At 44.6% G+C, this 24,389-nt stretch overlaps 1 protein-coding gene across 4 annotated transcripts in view; it reads left to right on the top strand.

Moving 5' to 3' along the window:
- Window positions 1-24,389, top strand: part of SMARCA4 (SWI/SNF related BAF chromatin remodeling complex subunit ATPase 4) — a 648,210-nt gene that overhangs the window by 412,237 nt on the left and 211,584 nt on the right. For 2 of the 4 annotated variants that reach the window (XM_069604249.1, XM_069604248.1), the window contains exons 28-29: window positions 14,460-14,678; window positions 16,734-16,799. In XM_069604249.1, coding sequence (XP_069460350.1) covers window positions 14,460-14,678; window positions 16,734-16,799 — 285 coding nt within the window. The remainder of the gene's footprint in view (window positions 1-14,459; window positions 14,679-16,733; window positions 16,800-24,389) is intronic. The other 2 variants (XM_069604251.1, XM_069604250.1) reach the window with 1 other exon arrangement.

Below are 24,389 nucleotides of genomic sequence, written 5' to 3'. Positions count from 1 at the left end.
CGTCTGAGGAGTGTTTTTATTTCAAAATTCCTTTCATTTCTCAGTTTCTGAAAGGCTCACTAATGTGTTTCCACCGTCACCTTTCCAGGTGCCCGGTTGGGATTTGAACCTTGTTTTAAAATTCCTAATGGGTGCTCAATTTGAGCCTTTACGTTCCTGTCCTTTGAGACTGTTAACCCTTAAAACTGTATTTTTAGTTGTGGTTACTTCCGCTCGCAGAGTGAGTGAGTTGCAGGCACTTTCTGTTAACCCACCCTTCACGGTGTTTCATAAGGACAGGGCTATCCTTGGAGTCTGTCCTTTGTTTCTTCCAAAAGTTGTATCGGAATTTCATTTAAGCCAGGTCATTTTTCCGGCTTTCTATCCTCCTCCGCATCCTGGTAAGGACAAGGAGAGGCTCCACAGGTTGGATCCTAGGAGAGCTTTAAGTTTCTACATTTCACGCATGTCCCGGGTCAGAGTGGACAATCGGCTCTTTATTGGTTACGCTGGAAGGCGTTTGGGACAAGCTGTTACTAAGCAGACTTTGTCTAGATGTATTATCTTGGCAATTACTGAATGTTACCGCTTGGCGGGTAAGGACCCTCCGGTAGGCTTACGGGCCCATTCTACTAGGGGTATGGCTGCCTCTACTGCCCTGCAGAGGGGTGTTCCTATTCGTAACATCTATGAAGCAGCCACTTGGGCTTCAGTCCATACTTTTGTAAGACATACTCCCTAGATTCTATCCATGGGCAGGATCTGGCCTTTGGCAAGGCTGTCCTTTACTCTGCAATTTGATTGGGCATTCTTTAATTTCTATATTCTAAATTCTTTTCCCTCCTCCAGATGTTGGTACTGCTTTGGGAGTCTGTCATAGATATGGACTACGTTGGAGGACCCAATCCCCTCAAAGAACAAGATACTCTCTTACTTAGTAACGTTCTTTCGATAGGATGGTCCGACACGGTATTCCATATCGTTCCCTCCCTACCTGCCCCGCTACAGAATTTCTTATGCGATTGCAGCTTACGTTTCCGCAAGGCTTTCTGTGATCATACTGGCAGAAGATTGGTGCCACACGTTCTGGGAAAAAACTACAACTGAGGCTACGGGTATTGTGCGTCCTACTTATAACATCCGGTGACGTCGGCTCGACTGAGGCCCTCGAGGACAGCGTATCAACGTCATCGACGCAGGACGCAGATGCCGAAAATTTTCCTAAGCAGCACCTCTGTGGTGATTATCTGTCATAGATATGCAATACGTCTTCTGACCATCCCATCGAAAGAACGCTACCAGGTAAGAGAGTAACTTGTTCTTTCTAATTGCTTCCATTTTCAAGGCGTTTCGTATTAGCAAATTTAGGGTGCAGCCTACTCTTTTGACAAAACCCGTTTGTCTTATATCGGCTACTCCAGCTTGCATAATCCATGTTGTTAATTGGGATAAGAGTTGAGTCGCAAAGATTTTCCCCACTACATCCAGTAGTGCTATTGGTCTGTAGTTTTCCGGTTTAAGTCTTGACCCTTTTTTGTAGATCGGGACAATTCTGGTACATTTCCATGTTTTCGGAACTTTCCCGTTATTTAATATGATCTTAAATAGCTGGTTACAGAAGTCCGCCCATTCTTCAGGATTTCTTTTTAATATGGCTTTCGTCAGACCATCTAGCCCTGGTGCTCGAGAAGAGCTGAGATTCTTGATGTTATCGTAAATCTCTTCTCTAGAGATAGCTATATTCCATTGTACTACTGTTATTTCATCGTGGTTTTCACAAGGATACTGTTTTTGGAATAGCTTACTGTAATGTTTAATCCATTCTTGCTCCGTTACCACATTGATGCTTGAGTTCTGAGGACATTAAATCTAATTTATTGTTGCCCAGAAGTCTCTAGAGTTTTTGTGCCAGACAGATCATCATTCATTCGGCATTGTTTTGTTCCATAGACATTCCGTGCCATTTTAACCAATTTTTATATTTCATTTTCTGCTTCTTTTTCCTGTTGATCTTTTCATTTATATCTAGGTTAGATTGCTCTATTTCTCTCAGCCTTTTTCTCAGTTCTCTCTTTTTGTCAAAGACGTTTCGATCATAGACATGTTTCCTTACAGCTGTTTTTTGGTTCTGGAAATTGTCACTTTTATAAAATTCTAGTAGGCCGTTATATTTTAGGCTATTAATCCTGTGTATGTTATGTTGATCTGTCAATATTTCCGTCAAACGGACTATATTCTGGGTCTTTATTCTCAGCCGATTGTGTCCAGGTTCCACTTCAACCGTTTGATCCCACTGAGGTCGTAATATGGCTCTTTGGAATTCAAACGACATTGTCAACAGATTGTGGTCACTTTGAGCTGTGTTAATAATTTTTAGATTGCAAATTTACGATGTCATGTTTTTGGAGGTGATTATATAATCAATAATGGAGCTTTGGTCATCACGTTCTCACTTTGCCTTGGGGGGGAATGTCACTCCTCAGGTTTCCATTAAGGATGACTAAACTTCTGACCTCTAACTCTTCCAGGACCACTGTGCGTAGCTTGTCATTCAATGTCTTGCCTTTATGTCCTTTGGTTTCAGATAGCAAGTCTGTTAAAATCACCATATAGGACTATAGAGGTATTCACTTCCGAAGATGTTATATTGTCCAACAATTCACTTAGATGTTCGATGAATTCCATTTTGCCTATTATTTTGTGCTGCCAGTAAACATTTATGATGTTAATTGTGGGTGTGTCATTAGTGGGATGAGCTCTCAGACCAACCTTAGTCACATGTATATAGGGTGAGGGATTGCTTCACCTCAGATTTTCAAGGCAACTTTGCCTTTTGATCAGAGTGATCCATCCGGCCATGGGTCATCCTTTATTTTGGGTTATTGCAGGATTAAAGGCTACTTTGTATCCCTCCACAATTGGTGGTTCTTCCATCCATACCTCGTGTAGGCAGATAATATCAAGGGGTAGTAGCAGTTTCCGAGATCTGCATAACAGGTGCTCAAATCCACGGGTATTCCAGCAGCCAAATGTTTTACTACTTCTTTCTTTAGCTCCGTATGTTAGCTCCTCTTCTTCGCGTTTAAAGAACCATCAATCCAACTCCATTGCTGCTCATTTGTGCTGTCATTTACAATTTTCCTGCTAACAGCTGGGTCTATTTCTTTGTTGTTAGACTCGATTGTGATTTTGAGTGGTTTTTTATAACTGTTGGAATTGCATGAATTCTTTGTCTCCTCGTCCTCATCTAGTTCATAGTGGTTGTTTCCCATAAGTTCCTTTTGCTCATTGGAAGTTGAGGGGTACACCGAAGGGATAGAGGAGTTCTGCCTCCTCGTAGCCGGGGGCTCATCTCGAGCTCTTACATGGGTTTTCTTGGAGAGAATCTCGGTGATGTTAAACCCTACATCACAAAGTTCCTGGACCTTGTCGAGTATAAGGTCTCCAACAACTTTTGACTGAATATGGAGCACCACTCGATCCAGGGCAGAATCTTCAATAAATTCCACAGTTTTTATGTCGGCCCTTTAGATGCTTTTCATTGCAGGAATGTATTGGAGCAGTTGCAGTACATTGCAGTACATTGTATCTATTCATTGTCAAGCCGTCATTGACTAATTTAGTTCTTTCCACAAGTATCCGCACTGCCACGTCACTCGACCATCCTTTCTTCGGGATCGGTTCCTTGTTCGCCTCATTTAAACGGCAATCAATTTTCCATGAGTCACTCTCCTCACCGATAGTGGATTTTAGATTCTTAGCTCCCTGTTCAGGAACTTCATTTCTGTGGTCCTGTTTATCGCAGTCATTTGGTTGTGTAACATACAGAGTCATCTTGTTAGGCAGGCCAGCTGACAGAAAGCCTAAAGCTTTGTGATTCCCATCTTTCTTCTGTCCTCAATTGTTTTGAAGTCGTAGAGCTAATTCTCCTTAGTATTAGGTCTGGTTTCAGCTGATGCTGCTTTATTGGGTGAGCGGTCGAATACTTGATCTCCTCGACTTCTTCGTCATCAGATGAAGTAATGGAACGTATGGTAGGACTCATCTGCAGTAGCTTCATCCTCATCAGGACTGTCGTATGTGGACATATTTAGTAACTCAGTCATGGGATTGGCCTCATCCATTTCATTACAAGCAGGTAAGACAATTGGTGTCTGATTTACCACAGGCATTGTAATTTGTTCCTTAGACTTTTGTAGTGCCTGGTCTTTAATTTCTTTTACTTTCTCAGCCTTTGTTTGGATCGTCACATTCAAGGCTTTCAGATTTCTTAAAAATGTGCACGCATTTCTGTTATTAGTGTTCTTATGTTTTGTCATGTCAGGTTCAGCGCCAGTTTTTGAAGATGCTTCATCATTATCTGAGGTATCGTTTATTTCATTTACATCTGGTAAATCGCATTTGTAGCACAAAGCTCCTTCCATAAGGCCATCTTCGCTCACATTCTCTGTAATCCTCATAGCGGGATAGGTCGAGCTGTTTTCCGCCTCTTTAGATGTTGCGGGCAATTCAACAGGCTCATTACGGTTCTCCTTGCCCTGGGAGGGGGCAGCCTTCGCAGGGTCAATAATGACGAGAGCGCTGGTACCAAGATCCGGCAGCGTTGCAGACCCTCTATGATCCTCAGTAATTTCTTCATTTGATTTTGGCACACAGTCCATGGTCAAGGGGATGTCTCTCTCGTGGACTCACTCGTGGATTGGTATCCATCTGAGCTCCCAGTCTAGATTCCCTTCTGGCTCAGGTGCTACAGCCATCTGCTTCTTCCTTAATAACGTAAGGGCCTCCTTAGCCACCTCCGCTAAAAATCTCTTGTCATCTCTTGATGATGATAGAGCATCTCAAAGAATACTCGCAGACCTCTTGTCACACCTGTCCCTTTGTATCTGAATTTTGAGTTCTTGCATGTCCATTTCCACTTTTACCATTTTGGTGTTCACAAGTGCAATTACGGTATTTTGGTCTAACATTCGTTGAACTGCTCATAGAGCTTAACTAGAGGGGCAGAAGCTATTGTAGTGGCGGACATTGGAATTGGTTTTAGTTCATTTATTATACTTTGTTTGTTGCCACCTGATTGGCACCATTCTTTCCTATGGTTTTGTCCATTTGTGAACCCCCGTTGGCTGGACATTCTCTGATTTTGCACATTGGGGGGTAAAGGACAATTGGAGTCCTCATACGAGGAACTCTTGGAAGAGGAATCCGAGGTTGCCACAGATTTTTCCTTTGTTGACAGCAACCTTATTTTGTTATACATGTCATGTTTTTTTCCTTGCAGTTCTTTTTTGCAAACAGCAAATAGAAGACATGGGCTTTAATCAAATCGTCTTCGTTTCTCTGGTTGCTTTCTACCAAAGTAACAACCTTTCTCTTCGTCCATGCTCTCACAGTTTATCAGTCATTGATGTGCATTGCTGCTACTTGCAATCAGGAATGTTCCATTCATTTCGGGATGTGTTGTTCCTTTTGGCTTAAATGACAAACTTTCGTTTTCTTTTGTTGTAGCAGAACTTTCTCGCAGGGCAACTAGTTCTTCTTTGTTTGCATTAATGTGTTTGTTCATTCGTATTGGGTCTTGTACCAGACAGTCCGCGACAGCTACGGAATTTCTCCGCACCTTAGAGGTCAGACCTTGATCATAGTCTTTCTGTGGACTTTGCTTGTTTTCAAGCTCACGCTCCGATCCGTTTAGAAATTGCAACAGAGTTTGAAATTCCTTGGTAGGTGAGCAGTCGTTGGCAATAGCGGGGCCGAGTTCACTAGAGGTCCTTTCAGCTATAATAGCCTCATTCCGACAAGCAGCTACCCCCTCTACGTCATTAAACACTGCATCATCGCCCTTGTTTTTGTCGGATAGTCCTCTGGTGTCTTAAACCTCAGCGGGTTATAAGTTTCCATTGATCTTAACGTTGTTAAGTCTATTTCATCTTGCAGAGTATTTTGCAGCGTGATGGATCAAGTTGTCGCCCCTCCATATGGTCGTAAGAGAGCTCATTGCTGTGATTAGCCTCTACAGTATGGTCCGTGTGCTCAGAATTTTCAACTAAACATGCAGCTCCCTGCAGCATTTGGCTCAGGGGTTCACAGTCAAGATTTATAGATAAGCGCAGCAAACCAGGCAAGCAGACATTTATTCCGGCACATAAACAAAGGCCAGGACAAGGGCACGGATCAGTCAAACCTGGTAAACTTCCTATCACAGTTGATTTTGGAACACAAGGATTAAGAATGAGTGAAGCCACAGAGGAACATTCACCATCACCTACGCTTTGGTTGTTAGTCAGACTTTGCGGTCATCGTTGCTGTTACCGCAGCTGCAGCAGCAACCTGTTTGATCATCGTGCTGCACACATGCTTACTTACTTGATCACATACTTCCTGAGTTTGTAGCAAGTTCAGCAGCAACGTGGATTTCCCTAGGGGCTCAGGGGTGACCTTAGCAAAAGAGACAGCGAAGAAGCCGGTGACGGCGCGGAATCGCAGCGCCGCAGCTGGACCCATGTTAGAGGCTGCTTCCGCGGCTCCATGGTTCTGTTTTTCTGCGACCCAGAAAAAAAGAAAAAATAGAAAAGCAGGTGGAAGGCAGTAAAACAATGGCCCCACGTTCCACAAGGAACACTCAGACTCCATGACGCTCTGCGTCGGAGTGAGGTTTTTAATGGTTGACTCCTCAGCCCAAAGGAAATGGAAGAAACACTCTGGGTACAATCCTCAGTCAATAGAACACAAAGAACACTCTGACTCACTCCAGGTACTTCAGAATAACTCACTGAGAGCAGCACTTAGTCTTCCGAGATCATGCCACATTTCCACTCAGACATAACGCCTACTGGCTACCCATCCGTGACAATCACTCTACGCATCCTGGCCATAACGCACAAATGCCTTACAAACTCAGCCCCGAAATACCTGGCAGACAAAATTTGTATACACCAACCCACACGCACTACCAGATCATCTCAGTCCCACAGCTTAGTGGTTCCAAGATACAATCTAAAAACAGCAGGAGGAGCCAGCTTCACAGTTCAAGCTGCCAAACGATGGAACTCTATCGCCATCCCCCTCAGACAGGAACCCTCCTTCCTCACTTTTAAAGCCAGTATAAAAAACAGGCTGAGCAACAAGCCACCTCAGTAAGATGTAGTCACTAGACTAGCCGATCACCATCTCTTCCTCAGCCCAGCCTCCTGTCTAGTTCACTATTGTACATCATCTCCTGTATGTCACACTTTGACCCACCTGTAACCAGGGACCTCTTTGTTGATGTTAATCTGTATGCCTGTCTATGTTTGTAACCTTTAAGTTTTTCAAGCGCCCAGTTACCGCAGGGTCTGGCGCGCAATACAAGTAATAAACAAATACAAATGTTAGGGAGACTTCTAATAAAGGTGCTAATTCCCTCTACCTTCGAGTCCTCCAGCTCTTTTACTGGACTTTGGGGCTTTGAACTTTTTTAATTCTGTTTTGTTTTCTGTGTTTATTTTCTCCATAGGCATCATCTTTTCATTTGTGTCACACAGCACCCTTAGTGCAGTGACACATGGAAGCCTTTTAGGCTGTCCTAATGTTTAAATATCTTCTCTGGGATAAACTACTGTTTCCCAGAGAAAGTAAAGTGAAATTGACTTTACTAGTCTTTTCAAATTCCTCGACCCAGCACACACCATTTTACAATAGAGTGCTGGAGGGGTTACTTAGTATCTCCTATGTCTAGAAACTCATGTAGCAGTCAAATGCTATCCTTTCCTCTCAAAATAGCTGGTGGCAGTGGTTTTACAATGAACATGATTTTTTCCGACCGCGTACCGGCACCGGTAGCGTTAAATCGCGGGAGCCATGTTTTTTAAGATGCCGTCTGAGCTCCCTTTGTTTAAACAGGCCCCGGTCTTCTTTTTTCGCCTTTCCTTTTTGGAAAGGTCCTTCTAGCGTTTGTCTCTGCGCACCAAACCATGTTTGGTCCCTTTGTTCCAACACCTTTGGCGGGCTTCAGGACTGAAGACCGCCTCTGATGCCAGAGTGTCTGGGGTGGCCAGGAAGTGAGGGAGTTGCGCGAAACTCCCTGTGCTTGGTCTCCTACGAGACCCAAATGCCCTGTGGCGGGATTGGCTGGCTGACTGTCTGGCAAGGACCGCCACCCTGCTGGGTGAGTGGCAGCTAGGCTGAAATGAATGGGAGGAAACTGGATAAAAGGCGAGTCTCTTGGCTTGGAAGGCAGAGTCGACCACTGGAACGAAAGAACCGAAGACGAGCTGGAAGAGGACGGCTGCTGCAACTCCTGGAACGTTGGTGGGCCTGGTGAAGCCCTGCTGCACGACTGAATCGCCAAGTTCATCTCGACAGAGAAGCCCTTCAAGGACGACTTCTCCCTTTTGAGTTGGTGGGACCAATCAACTCGTAAGGCACCTGGATACATTTCTCGGAGCTGGTTGTATTTTCCTCAGAGTGCTGCAGGAAACCGAATAGCCAGGGAGAAGGACACCAGTTTGTGTGCTGGACTACAGCTACCGGAATTGAAGATTTGCCTTTGCCAGCTTTTTGACCAGTGCAGTGCAGGAGTCCCCCGACATGCTCCCTCTTGTCCGCATGACAGACGTCTTCAGCTGCATCTCTTTCTTCATTGTAATGTACAGTGAAAACCTGACCGAGAGACCTTACCTCTCACTGCGAAGGTGCTTGAAACTTTGGCGACTTGCAGGCCTAGTCAGCTTGTGACTCAACATACAAATCTTTTTTTTACAAGCTACTTCTGAGAACTTTGGCAAAGACTTTTCTGTTTAACATCCAGAACTGCTTTATCCTATACAAGACTTTAGCCCATTGACTTTGGCATAATCTATTGCATTGAATCAACTCTTCTGGTGTACTCAAACTATTTGCACTGTTTTAGAGTAACTGTAATATTTGTTTTATGAACTTTTTAAAAAAACTTTTATTAAAACACCAGTCCGCCATGTCTCAATGTGAACATTGTGACATCAGACTTTTATTACAGTATAACCATATATATCAAAAAAAGTTCCCAAAACTTAGTTCCATGGTGCTATAACCGTCACTTTGAGCCGTCTCAGAACATCCTGGCTAAAACATGTGTATCAAATAAAATTTGTATCGAGTCGTAAAGATTGCATGTAGTCAACTACGGCACAGCTTAATTTTATACAGTGTCCAGCTTCCGCGTATGACCACCAGTCTCGACTGTTACCGTCCACTGGAATAAAGCCTCCCAAGTGCATCATCCGTTTGGCAGTGGTTTCTTTGCAACTAGTAAGGAGATGTTCCGAAGTTTCAATTTCACAATGACAGAACCAGCATATGTTGTCTTTCACTTCTTTAAAGTGACGGTTCCACATAATTTCTTTTGTTTTAAGCAGAACCTTAAAAACTGCTCGCGGTGATGTCAAGATGGGCAGTTTTTTAAATAGTTACTTGTCACATTTAGTTTGATAGTTGGTGTTGGAGTCCTATCTATGTCCTATCCAAAAGAACCACGTCGTCCGCGTATATTAAGCAGCCTACTTGGATGATGTTCACTTTTGGTGGAAAGCACCGCACATCTGTGCAATGGGCAGGGATGTCTGAGATAAACAATTTAAAGAGTTCAGTAGCTAGTGGACATCCCTGTTTCACACCTATACTTGTTGGTATCCTATTGGATAGGGTGCCTTGATTGTTTAATATTATGTTGACGGTGGTTTGAGTATGCAGAGCTCTAATTGGCTCGACGAGGTTTCTTGGGCAATTTCAGTTTTCCAATTTTTGCCACAGTTTGTTACGATTAACGCTGTCGAAAGCTCCTCTCAGGTCTATGAAAGCAGGGAATAATCTTGTCTTTGCCTTTTGGCTTTCTAATTTGAGGATGTTTAGGAGCACCAGGTTCACCTACACCCCCACGCCTTTTGTGAAACCTGTTTGTCGGATGTCAAAGATTTGCTCTGACATTGACCACGCAGCTAAGCTTTGGCGTAAAAAAGAGGCAAAGATTTTTCCTATGGTGTCTAGCAGGGCACCATAGGAAACGGATCCGCCCGATTGCCCTTTTTGTAAATTGGCACAATAATCGCATCACGCCAGGAGTCTGGTATCGTTGCGGATGTAAGCACACGGGTGAACAATAGTTCGATGAAAATTGCCCATTGCTCCTCGTTCTTGTTTAACATCATATTTGATATTAAATCTGGGCCTGCTGCGTGAGAGTTTTTCAAAGATCGTATCGCAACGCTTATATCTTCCCCTGTTATTAGCAGTTTCCAAGATGTCAACTCTTGTGCTGGTTTGCTGACGTCCTCTTCAGGTGCTTTGCAAAAGATGTTGCTATAGTGTTTTTCCCATGAGTCAGCCTTAATCTCGTTTAATGGTAATGACTGGTGCTTCGAATTTCCTGCATTTAAAGTTGACCAAATTTCTCGGGAATTCTTTTGGACTAAATGCCTCATCAGCTGCTCAGCCTTATCTTGCTCTATTAGCAATTTTTGTGATTTCAACCAGTTACGGTATTGTTGGCGACGTATTCGTATTGCGTTTTTGATTGCGTTTACGTCACTAGCAGTTTTACTTGCCTTCCTTAGGGTTCTTATGTCTTGTCTCATCACCTGTTTTGCGTGTGTTAAAATTGACGATGAGAGGTGTTTGTGTTTTGATCCCATTATGCGATCAGCAGCTTTTACTGTGATGAAATCGGAGAGCAAGGGTACATAACTTAGACAGTTCTGTATCCCACCATAATTTCAAGTTTATTCCTTCTATGGTTGGTCTATCAATCTTCAATCGGTTTCCGCCGCTGTTTATGGAGATTACGGGGTCGTATTTTCTTTGCTCAATTGCCCAATCTACCCCACAGGCCAACCGAAGCAGGTTGTGGTCGCTACTTGACATAGGGCTAATTGATAATCTCATGTCGTTTTGAAAGAGATTTTGTGAACCCCAAAAGTAGTCAATTATTGATTGAGCATTTGAGGAAGACCAAGTTTTTTGGGGTGGTTGGTCGCCCGGAACTTGTCCATTTACCATATTGCAATTTCGTAGCGCCTGGCTCCATGCCGACTCCCGACTTTTTACTTCGTCGTGTGTTAATAGCTTAAACTGCTTGGTTACATGATCGTGTTTGAACCAGGAACAGTTTAAGTCACCTGCGCAGATTATTGATAGATTCTTAGTTTAACAATGTCTGATGAATGCAAGTTGTTATTGAATCTATGAATTTTTTAGTGCTTATCTTGGCCGGATTCCAGTAGCTATTTAGAATAAGCAAATGTGTCCTTGTTTCTTTATCTTTGTTGGTGGTTTCAAGCAGTGCACTTTGCACAAATGGATTAGGACTATAGAAATCCACGAGGCGCCACCTGGTATTTATTTTGATCATAATTACCAAGCCCCTTGCGTTTTTTATTGCAGGATTTAGTAGAATCTGAAAACCGTCCCTTGATGGAGGCTCGCACAACCATGTCTCTTGTAGCCATATAACAAAGACCTTTCCCAGATCAGCCTCAAATTCATTAAATAAGTGGGTGAATCCTCTAGTGTTCCATGAGATGCTTTATTAACTTATGCTTGTTTGCTCCTACTTCAAATGCTCTGAATGCCATTTTGCTCCTCCTTCAAAGTAGTTTAAATGCCTCAGAACCTGATGTTGTGAAGTACTGAAGTATATTTTTGTGTGAAATAGATTGCCTCCTTCTAGTGAATATTTTATAACTGACTGTGAAATAAATTAAGAAGCGTTTCACTAAGAAACCTTGAGTATAAGAGTCTATTTGAATACTTGTAATTATAGACCTCTGTGTAACATCCTTACAGCTCACATTCCCTCTTGAGATAAGCCTGACTGCTCATCAGCGCTACCACAAAACTGTGTAGTACAGACTTATACCAAAGGTTGGTTTTGCTTACACCTGTTGTCCTAGTTGTATGTAGTGGTCCCAAAGGGTACTCCATATAAACTTTACCTACCAACGGTCACTGACCGTAACCGGCAATCTTCAAACAAGTGGCACTTTGGTGTTTCGGCTCCTCGAGTCTACTGCTTAAAGCAACACTGCGGTTCCTGGCTGTCGAGATGGCCTTTCCTTGAATCTGGTGCCCAGCACTCTGTTGAGATGGCTCAGGCTCTGTCGGTCCTGATTCCTGGGAGTCCGGAGGATCTTACTGGAGCTGTAGGCCAGATTAAAAGGAACGCACACGATCTGGTGTTCCTCTCCCTGGCTATTCGGTTCCAGCAGCAACTGCAGTGGAATTTCAACCAACTCCGAGAAGATGTCCAGTTGGCTTACTTTGGAGTTCATTGGTCCCACCAACTCGAGGGGAGAAGTCGTCCTTGCAGGTCTTCTCTAGTCGAAACAAAATTGGAGTTACAGCACAGCAGCAGGGCTTCACCGGGCAAACCAACGGTCCAGGAGTTGTAGCAGGCGTCTTCTTCAAGTTCTTCTTCGGGTTCCTTCGGCCAGTCGCCGACTGCCTTCCAAGCCAAAAAGCCTCGCCTTTTACGCAGGTTTCTCCCATTCATTTCAGCCTAGCTGTCAGTCACCCAGCAGGGTGGCTGTCCTTGTTGGACAGCCAGCTGGCCAATCACTTAAGAGTACATTCCTGTCTCCTAGGAGACTAAGCACAAGAAGTTTCGAGCATGTTCCTTGCTTTCTGCCCCATCCAGACACCCTGGAGCCCAGAGGTGGGCTACACTTGTGAATCCCACCAAATGCAAAATTAACAAAGGGACCAAACCTGGTTTGGCACGCAAAGTAAATCTCAAGAAGGTACCTTTCCACAAAGAAATGGCGAAAAAAGATCACCGGGCCATTTTGACAAAATTTGCACCCTTGGGTGCTTTACTGCAGCTGCGAACGCAGCCCACGGTAAATGCACACAGCGCTAGTTAAAAGTAAACCACTGCCACCAGCCATTCATCGAGGAAAGGGTAACATAACATAACATTTTTTACATGAGAAGCTAGACAAAGGGGATACTATGTAACCCCTCCAGCACCCTATTGTAAGATAGTGTGTGATGGGTCTAGAAAGTTACGATGTAAGTGAAGTCAATTTCACTTCACTGCTCTTGGAAACAGTTGTTTATCCAAGTGAAGGTATTTAAACCTTTGTGGAATCTAAAAGACTTCCCTGTGCCATTGCACTGAAGATGCTGTGTGCTACAATGTAAAAAAGATGATGCCTATGGAGTTTGTCAGACTCAACAACCAAAAGAAACACAGAAAACACATAGAATTAAAAGTTCAGCAAAAGAGCTGGGGGGGGTCTCTAAAGTGGGAGGAATTTAGCACTAGCCTGAACATTCTCCCTAATAGTACCAAATTGTGTCTGAGGCACATTCCATCTATTAATTTAAAAGAAAGTCTCACGTATATCAGAGATGAACGAGTTATGTGATCATTTCACATAGTGATTCAAGACCAGCAGTATTTTTCACAATGTAACACATTTTCCCCTGAGGAAATATGAGGCATGAAGCACCAGCAGGCATCGCCCTGCTCCCGTCCCTCATGACACGCAATCTGCCAATTCTACATTGAGATTATATTTTGTGCCACTCGCCAATGGTGTTGTTGATAACCTATCTATTGGTTATCCCTCAGTAGCCGGAGTATTCATAATAAAAATAATTCATTTCTTATATAGCGTTACACACCCATAGGTCTCAGTGCTCAAATAACAGAAGACATTATTCCTTTCAGAATGTAGTTTGGGATCTGGAGGAGTGGAATATATGCCCTCCAATTTTTGTTTTCTTATTTTTACATTTTCAGATGTTGTTTTTCATTGTTGGCTTACCAACAGTCCCACTTGGTCTTATCCCCACACAGGTAACCCTCATGACCTTTTCAGTGTCTAAGAAAATTACTGGCAGGTTTTGTCGCTGGGGATGTTGCAGTCTGGGTACAAGCAGTACTACGTCTTCATGCAGGGCTTCCTATGAAACATTTCTCTGACCCCTTGCTAAGGCTTGAACAGATTATTTTGTAATATTTCTTCAGCCATGTTAAAAATAGCACATAGCCCGGTATTCTGTCCGATGGGCTCTGTTATAATCCTTGCAGTTAAAAAAGTGGAATTGTTGAATTATGAGGAAGACTGCCTCAATCCTAGTGCGCCGTAAATAATCCAACTAATAAGGTAGTTAAGGGTATAGTTACGGGTCAGTATGGCTGGTCTAGCTGGTAAAGAGCAAGCCCTACTCGCTTTAGAACAATCCCACATGTGTGTGCTGTTTTAGGGATGATGATGTATTCTAGTGGAGGCTGTCCTTTTTGTTATGCAAGAATATGTAAGCGATCATATGAGTCTGTAAAAGATCTAATTCTGGAGAACTATGTTTCCGGGAACATTTTCTCCAGCGTTGCTCTACTGCATCTTCCACTTCATTGCCCAGGGGCCAGGTTTAGCCAGGAGGGCTTGCTTTATTTATCACAGCTTATGAACGTTCGGTTCACTGTATCTTTTCTTAATGTTTGTCTGCATCTCTCATTTCAGCGCATGGACCTTGACCGCCGGCGAGAGGATGCTCGCAACCCTAAGCGTAAGCCGAGGCTGATGGAGGAGGATGAACTTCCCGCCTGGATCCTGAAGGATGATGCAGAGGTGGAGCGCCTCACCTGCGAGGAGGAAGCGGAGAAGATGTTCGGCCGGGGCTCGCGGCACCGACGTGAAGTAGACTACAGTGACTCACTCACGGAGAAACAGTGGCTCAAGGTGGGTGAGCATCAGAAATTAAGTGAACCTAGCACTTCTATCCAGCGCTTCATGATTTTCTTAACAGCTTCCTGTAATGCTACTGTTTTTTACAAAATCCTCTTTTCTTGGACTTCTGCTTCTCTGCTGTTACAGGCATTATGATTTACTGATGGTTTTTCTTTGCCATTGCTTCTTTCTGAACTTTGTGCTTTCGATGTATATTGCCAATGATTCATATGCTCAGCTCTCGTCCTTTCAGCGTCATCTGTCATACATACTGCTCCAATTTAGGTACTCTACCAGGAGCCTGACTCCTGATAAATGGAAACTGTGCCACTAGCTGTAATCATTGCAGAGAGCTTCCTGTTTCATGTGCTCAGCGCTTGCCTTTTCAGCGTCCTCCATCAAACACGCGGTGGATATTTGGGTGCCCTACAAACAACCCTACTCGAATCGGTACTGTGCCTCTAGCTGGGATCCTTGCAGTGACTGCATCCACTGGGCCTTTCGTATTATCATTTTCAGCCTTGTATAATCACATTAAGCTAAGCAGCTAGTAAGGGGTAAATTGGGGCACCAAAAAGCTGCCATTGGTTTTCCTGGTCATAACATAAACCTGCCTAATGTCAAACTAGCTGAGAACCACCACTCCCTGTTTGTATTGGTCACAAAGGGCAGTTTTCCTGGTAAATTGGTCTTTTGCTTGTGTTACTGGCAGGGAGAACAGTCAGTTTCAGCTTATAAGCCCCTCGGTGGTTGGCTACACACGCTGGGAGGTTTTTGACATCACTCCATAATAGGACCGTTTTCCCCGCTAACCAAATTAGTTTAATATTCTCTAGAGATCTGCTTGAAGTTCTGATCCTTTCCAGTTGTTTCTTTCTGTATCCTCTTTGAGGCCAAAATCATTTACAAAACTACTCCTCACCTTTTCCAACTTTCAATGCTCAATTATTTTGTTGAATGAGTGTGCAGAGTTTTAGGTAGTTAACGAGCGAGGGGAATCGGTAGCTGCACAATTGACACCTGTTGAGCTTTCTGAACTAGAAAGATCAGGGCATATGAGCATGTGTTATCTATATTTGGAATAGACCCACATCAGGAAAGCATCCACTTGATTTAAAAAAAAAAAAAAAGATAAAGGCAAGTAGAGTGTTATTTATGTACATCGCAACCCAGTTCCAGCACACCCTGTTTTGGAGGCTTTGCTTGGAGCTTGGAGAACGGCAGTCCCCTGTGCTGCTCTTTCCCATCCATTGAGTGCCTGCACAAACCTAATTTCCGACAAAAAACCTCGCCTTGCTGTAACATTTCCCATTTTCTAATTTCATTTAAATGACATCTTCTGATTTCCTCTTTTTAGTCATCCCTTTTGATTTAGTGTTATGCATGTTACGGTCAAAACTTGCAGCTTTTAAAACACTTTCTTAATATCCGATAGCTGATTTCTAAAATGTCTCGGCATCTCGCATAATTTCGTCACTTGTGCTGCCTGTGCTACCTTCTGTTCTTGAATCATTGATTATCCTTCACAGAGGTGGGAGGTGAAGACTTAACATTTTAAGAACTTTACACAAGGGTGGTGCATTGCATGGGACCTTTTTTTTCCTCTACAATGTGCACTGAGGACTAACATTTCATGGGAAATTGAGAATGCTTGCCAGGTCTGAGTCTTGTTTTTCACCGTGCGATTCTTTAAGGACGCTGTCTGATGTTGAGCACAGACTAACATTGGAGCACCCTGTTGATTTACGGAGACGTGTCCACCTAATTTGGATTTACTAACTTGACTAAGACATGTCTCAGTGGGGTGTTTTTATCCTGTGGAGGCCGCTAGGTGGCACTGTTGGTCCCAGCAGTCTGTCGGATGCCACTTTTCCTTCTGCTCTCCTCACCGATGGTACAGGACTTTGCTCTACCACACTGACCCTCTGCACATGACGACCATGTGCCGGGGAGCCAGGTCCTGTTGCAGATAGCTGGGAAAGCGGCACCGAGCCAACTAGTGTGCATTTCTTCACAGGATTCCTGGAATTGATAAAGAATTAGAAACTACTATGCTCTCTATTTCAGAAATACCTGCATGCCCGACCCCAGAGGGAGACATGGCGCATCAGCAACAATGCCCTGCAAAAACAGGTGAGATCGAACAAGACATTATTTTAGATTCTCACCAAGATGAATGGCATTCTGGTTCCCCCTCTGTTGCGTTTGCTGAAGATTGAAGCCTAGTGGCCTTTTTATTATTGCACCAGAAAAAAGAATTGACCTGGGTGATCTCCAGCCCTTTAAAATGAGTAGCAATACCCTTGAGATGGATGGGATTGAGATTTTATTCATACATCAATAATCGAAACGACTCAGGTAGTTGGCAAAACGATAACTGTTTTAATATCAATTATCTAAAACGGGGATTACAACGGACATCAACGGACGTCTCCGCGCATATTCTCTCAATGCATTATAAAAAAACATTGTTTTATAGCAAAAAATAGTTATTGATGACGTTAACCTACGAATTACTAACGTCCTCCTATATGACAAACTACAAAACCCTATTGAAGAAAGTGATAGGGTCTAAGGGAATATCTAAGTATACGTTCTATACTAGTATGGGACAGTGAGGGAAAGTAATTGGTTTCTTAACATCAGGTGGGGAAACTAAGCCCTCCCTTCAAAATGGCCACTATGAATGTCACTAAATACACAACGTCCCAATGGTTCTACAAGCTAGAAGGCCCTTAATTACGTGGTCCCCTACAATTGGTTGGCACTCTAACCTCCTACTTTTCCACCTACGTCTAGCAACACGCAGCCCGGATGGACTTCCAGGTGCTGGAGAGCTTGTCTCAAACAGAGCTTCCCACCAATTCCCCTCATTGGTCTGCCGGCAATTAAGACTTTGAACTTGTCCTTGAGAGTGTTCTTTTCTCTGGAGAATTCAGCGGAGTGAAGGCACGCTCTGCCTTCATGCGTAGGTGTGATAGTCCTGTTCGTCCAACCTCATCCGTCCATGTGACTGAAGACCATGAATTCAAGCTGCTGGTGTATTTACAAATACTATTTTATAATAAGCCTCTGACGTTGTCCTTGTTTTGTTGGTGCCTTCTGAACAAAAGTTGTTCTTTCACGCAATTTTGTATCCAATGTCAGCTCACCCCAGCCTGATAAGACCTTGGCTTATTGGCTTGACTTCATGGCTCATTCAGCCTCGTCTTTCTGAGATTCATTTTGTAATTCGATTGTTTTTTTAACTGCGACACACTAGAAAAGAGGCCTTCCTTCTTTAGCCCAGTTCTGCTATAACACGTAGTGGAAACATCCATCCTTTACTTATTCCTGTACATGTATTTCTGAGGCTTGTGGAATCTGCTTAGATTACATGCTGTGCATAGGCCGGCATCTAGTGGAAGCTGCAGAGTATTACAGTTGTTGTTTTTGAAACTCAAAAAAGGGACGTCGAAAGGGTGTTCCAGTAATACTATCCCTAGTGTGATATCCACTGTATCCATGATCCCTCACGCTTCAAGGTCCCGCCATGCTAGACAGACGCGTATAGCGGAGTTCCTTCCGCCGAAATGCCATGGACTTTTACACAGTTACGATAGTTTTTTTTTCTATCCTTTCATCGACTGCTAAAACACCACAGAAAGAAAACTGCCCGTCGGAGACCAGCAGACGGACCGTTTGGCTTTGGAAGGCCGCCCCGGGCCTCGGCCCAGACAGTAGGGGGAGAGGGGGGGGGGGGCATTTTAGAATGCATATTCTCCCGTTCCTACACTTTGTTCGCCCAGCTGCCATTTCCATAACCCATAATTATGGAAAATACACCATTTAAATTTTGCCCTAAGTGTAATCGTAAATTCCCCTGGGTCGAAACACTTAGTTTGCAATTTGTGTCTCCCAAAGACCACGTTGAAACGTCTTGTCGAGCGTGCAGGCTCTTCAAGCCTAAGACGTTAAAGTACCGCTCCCCGAAACGCTGGGCCCACTACGCCAGGCAACTCAAGACCATGGAGTTAGAGGGAGCCTTTGGCGATGGCAGCGGCGCCGTACTTTCGGACGGCGAGGCCATTGGAGTAGCTTCAGCTACTAAAGCGCTGACCCCCGACGCCGTTGGACAGACCGGTGGCCATATTGCAGGGACTACACCCGGCAGCAGCAGTGCTTCAAAAGCACACACCGCCAAACACATAAGCCCCAGTCAACATTCGACAAATGAGTCGAATACTCGACAACGTTCGACACCCCGTGAAAGGTCCACTGAGTCCCGCTCCTCTGGTCAATCTCAACCAAGATCGCCACACGACAGGATTCAACCGTTGAAAGACGGCAAGGGTGTCGCTCGAAAAACCCCTTCCGAAGGCTGATCGTCCGCGGACGAAGCCTTGGCTCCCACACCCGAAGTTCAACGGTCATCATCTGATAAAGCGGCAGGCCCCAAGAAGTCTGTTAAACACTCCTCTGGGTCCCAGGGTGGGGAAAACATCATAAAAAGTCCTCTAAGACCTCTCATAGGGAGAAAACGTATCAAAAGGGCATATTATCCAAACCCACAGAGAAACCGAAGGACTCTAGACCTAAGGTAATAGCTCCCACTGATGAGGATTTGGGGATTTCCCCTCAATCTATTGTGATCCTAAGTTCAAAGGAATGGTCTTCACAGGATATTGATAGGGTTATGCGAAAAAAATGATCTTCATGGCTAATTTTTATGAAACAAAACCCAGATCACTTTCAAAGTTTCCGTTCCACTCCTCCCACCTCAGCCTTTCCGTCTCTCAAGCCTCTACCTTACCCACTCAACCCCCTTGTAAGAGGTCTCGCTCTAATGTCCCCTAACAAAGCACAGTTATAGATATATATATGATCCCGAAATAGAACCAGAAGACCAGGAGGCTATTTCTTTTGTGGAAACATCTGACCCTCAACTTAATGAAGAGGATACAGATGAACTTTATTATGGGGATGATGAAGACCCAGACGCAGACCAGGAGGCTAACATGTACTCCATAGATTGCCCTCTTAATCAGGACACTCCAGTGGTCGATTCCCCTGTCGATAATCAACCCCACCTCAATGAAGTCTTAGCCAAAGCGGCGAACACTTCCAAATTGACACTCAGGAGGTACAGGAGGATAGAGACTTTGCTGAACAAATACTGGGGGACAAAAAGACAGTAGGTCAGTTTATCCCACTACTGAAATTGACCCAACGCAGAATACAGCCATCCTTAGAAGCACCCTATCTCACACGACCCGTTAACCCGCATGTGGAAAAACGATTCATGCCTGCACCATCAGACCCCTTATATGTAAGAGGCCAATTGAAACCAGACTCATTGGTTGTTACCATGACAAGAGAAAGAGCAGGCACACCCCTTGCTTCCTCTGAGGCCCCACCGGATAAGGAAAGCAAAAAGATATATGCCATGGGCAGAAAGATCACTTCCTCTGCGGTCTATCAAACTAGAATAGCCAATAAAGCTTCACTTTTGGCAAGTTATAACTGCCCTAAGTGGGAGGAGATTTCTGCGTTACTTTCGTTTGCCCCAGAGCCACTTAAATCACATCTAGTTCAAGCGGCAGCAGACTGAAGGGCCGAATCTATCTGTCCCCTTAAATCAAACTTCGATGCAGCAGACAATGCCGGGAGAGCCATTGCAGAGGGGACTAATATAGAGACCTGCATGACTTCGCCAGTCGGGCTTTAGGCCAGAGACACAAGCCACTCTAATAAACATGCCAGTGGAACCTAATGTGCTCTTCAGCAAAGCTGTGGAAAACGCACTTAAGACAGCAAAGGATGAGTATGACGCTCTAAAATCTTTAGGTCAGCTCACAAACGAGCCTACTGGTCAAAGGGGTAACGGTAGTTTTGGCTGTTTTCGAGGCCAAAATTCACAGAGGATCTGGCTACAATCAAGACCAAGGTTCCTATGGCAACACTCAAGGACAAGCCTTCCAAGGCTATCCATGAGGACAGCGCAGAGGTCATGGTGGTCTGGGCAGAGGCTCAGTTCGAGGTGGCACCCCACCTCAGAGCAAGTGACATTCTGCTCCAGGTACCCTCCCATGCATCTCCAGGAGGAGGACACATTTCCAACTTCACCCACGCATGGTATCACCTCGGACAGATGGGTGCTGTCCACGGTAGCAGGGGGCTACTGCATAGAACTACTTCAACGTCCTCACGACCACCCCCCACTACAGAAAGTCAACTCAGAGGAACATCAGCGGATCCTTGTAGAAGAAATAACGTTTCTATTAAAGGACGCCATAGAGGTGGTCCCAACCAACCAGGTAAACAAGGGTATTTATTCAACATGCTTCCTTGTGCCAAACAGGTATGTCAAGCCACAAAAGTTCCGCATGACTACGCTACAAGAGGTAATCCTGCTACTAAAAAAGGGGATTACATGGCAACAATGGATGAGAAAGATGCCTATTTTCATATTTCAATGTTCCCAGCGCACAGAAGAGTCTTGCGTTTCAAGATAGCGAATAAGCACTACCAATTCAAAGTGCTGGCCTTTGGAATAGCCTCAGTCCAATGGTATTCACAAAGGTACTGGCGGTAGTGGCAGTGCACGTGCGCAGGGGAGCAATCCCAGTGTACCCTTACCTGGACGACTGGCTCATAACAGGGGAATCACCTCCTATTTGCAGACAAAACATCCAAACAACAATCAACCTCCTCTTTCAATTGGGCTTCTCAATCAGCGAGAAAAAATCAAGCCTAGTGTCAAGCACACCAAACAGTTCCTAGGGGCTATCCTAAACACAGGGGAAGGATTGGTCTTTCCTTCAGAGGAAAGAGTAAAAAATATGTTACTGCAAATACCACATTATAAGTCCGGCCTCCAGATAAGGATGCGCAAAGCAATGCGTTTAATAGTCATGATGGCATCTTGCATATACCTGGTTTCTCATGCACACCTGTGCATGCGTCCCATACAGGAGTGGTTGGCGAAACAGTGGTCTCAGGCAAGCGGTCAGTGGGACGATCTAGTGGTCGTTTCGCCAACACTTGTACAAAATCTTCGCTGGTGGACGAGAGAAAACCTAACGAGAGGGAAACCCTTCTATGACCCACAGATATAGGCAGTGGTCACAACGGACGCCTCACTGGCAGGGTGGGGGGCTTACTACCTTCACCACACAGCTCAGGGTCTGCGGTCTCACACTGCAGCTCAGAACCACATCAATGTGCTGGAACTTCTGGCAGTATTCAAAGCCCTTCAGGCATTCGAACCCCATTTAACAAACCTGTTGGTACAGAGATCCTAACAGACAGCACTACAGCTGTGTTTTACATCAACAAACTGGGGGGGGGGTACACGTTCTCCAAATCTATCCAGACTTGCACAGAAAATCTAGAAATGGGCACTCGGATGGAAAATGTACCTGTCATCAGAACATGTTCCAGGGGAACTAGACTCTCTAGCAGACTCATTGAGCAGAGATCCCCTACCAGAGGAACACGAGTGGCGTCTACACGAAGAAGTCGTAGAACACCTCTGCTCCCATTGGGGTTTCCCAACTATAGACTTATTCGCCACAAGCGAAAATCGTCAATGTCCAGACTTCGCTTCCAGATTCCCCTGGCCAGGCCCCAAGGGTAACATCCTATGGATGAACTGGTCAGGGAAATTGGCTTATGCCCCCCCGCCCCTCCCAACTCCTCTCATGAGGAAGGTGGTGAACAAGTTACACAAGGAACCGATGACGCTCATCCTAGTTGCTCCTATGTGGGCAAGACAACTGTGGTATCCACATCTGCGCAAACTGGCGATGTGCGACCCCATCAAGCTCCCATGCCAATACAACCTACTGCACAGCTCGAGGGACTAACAGTGCACCCACAGCCGCACTCAATGAACTTGGCAGCATGGCTCCTGAAGTCAGAGTGCGGGCATCTCACTCTACCGCTAATTTGCATGGATATCTTGAAAAAATCAAGAAAACCAAACACTAGGCAATGTTATTATGACAAATGGAGATGATTCGTAATCTGGTGCCTGACTGAGCAGATCAACCCCATAGATTGTACTCCATCTAACATTCTAACCTATGCTCCACTTGCTAGATGCAGGGTTAGTGTTCAACCACCTAAAAGTCCATCTGGCGGCCTTGTCAGCCTACACCACTTCCCATAATAAGCTCTCCTGGTGGAAGTTACCGGTCATCAAAGCATTTATGGAAGGGGTAAAGGGACTGTACCCTCAAATTTCTAACCCACCGGCAGGTTGGGACCTCAATGTGGTACTCGCTAAGCTCATAGGACCCCCATTCTAGCCTATGCACAAGTCTAGTCTCAAACACCTGACTTTTAAAACTGCCTTCTTAGTAGCCATCACTTCTATAAGAAGGGTTAGTGAAATCCAAGCATCGTCAGTGCAGTATCCTTTCTTTACTATACATAAGGACAAGCTGGTTTTACGTACTCGCCCTAGGTTCTCACCTAAATTCATCTTCAAATTTCATGTAAACCAGTCTATTGAGCCACTGGCTTTCTTCCAGGAGCCCAAAACCTCTGCTCAGGTAAAACTCCAAACACTAGATGTGAGGAGAGCAGTCCTCAACTACGTAGACAAGACCAGACGTCTAAGAATGACAGATCAACTGTTTGTCTCCATAGCGTCAGGCAGAGGGCAGAGAAGGTGACCGCCTCTCTAAGAATGCCATCTCTAGGTGGCTAGTCGGATATATCCAACTGTGCTATTCCCTATCAGATAAAGCACTGCCTTTTACGCCACGGGTCCACTCCACAAGAGGTACTGGAGCCACTCTGGCTTTCATTGCAAATGTCCCCTTAGACAGTATTTGCAAAGCAGCTACATGGAGCTCAATACATACTTTCACTCAGCACTACTGCATTGACACTCATTCCAATACAGATACTCAAGTGGGGCCGGTTCCAAGACATTTATTCGCTCATGAACCTTCTCGCATCCCACCTCCTCCTTCTTCCACTGCTAGCTAATCTATGCACAGCAAGTGATCTAAGCAGATTCCACAAGCCTCAGAAGGGATACATTACTCACCGTAATCGTATTTCTGATGCTTGTATCTGCTTAGATTCACATGCAACCCATCCTTCCTCTCCTCGGAGAGAAGGCACATGGATGCTTATGAGCTTGTCTGATACGTATGTGCTTGGATACAACTGTACTCACGCTACACCTCATGCTACCTCATGTCAGAAAAATAACAATCGGAGGGACCTTGACGCGTGATGGATCATGGGTACAGTGGATGTCATACTATGGATAGTATTACTGGTACGCCCTGCAGACATCCCTTTTCGAGTTTCCAAAAAAAACTGTGATACTCTGCAGCTTCAAACAGATGTCGGCCTATGCACAGCATGTGAATCTAAGCAGATACAAGCATCAGAAATACAATTACGGTAAGTAATGTATCCCATGCGTTGGCGGTTTTGCCGCAATCGATTCACTATAAAGCTACCCTCAAGAATACTTTGTCTGCTTGCGTTTTATTTGCATCTGTACAAGTGTAAAATGACTTGATATCTTCATCCATTCTGTGGCATAAGCTTTTTCACCTTGATCCCAAGATGTCACTTATGCTTGATACCCTCTTGATGCCTTATAGAATTTCTCCATTCTCCATTCTCTTGTCTCTGCATCCTTTCTATGCTTGTCAGCTTGACTCTGTGTGATAGTACATTCATCTTGGCCATCCATTTGCCCTGCTTTTTCTGGGA

Source organism: Ambystoma mexicanum, chromosome 3q (assembly GCF_040938575.1).
Source record: "Ambystoma mexicanum isolate Mex_15411 chromosome 3q, UKY_AmexF1_1, whole genome shotgun sequence".
In the NCBI taxonomy this organism is placed as follows: Eukaryota; Metazoa; Chordata; class Amphibia; order Caudata; family Ambystomatidae; genus Ambystoma; species Ambystoma mexicanum.
This window is presented reverse-complemented; position numbering and strand designations above follow the sequence as displayed.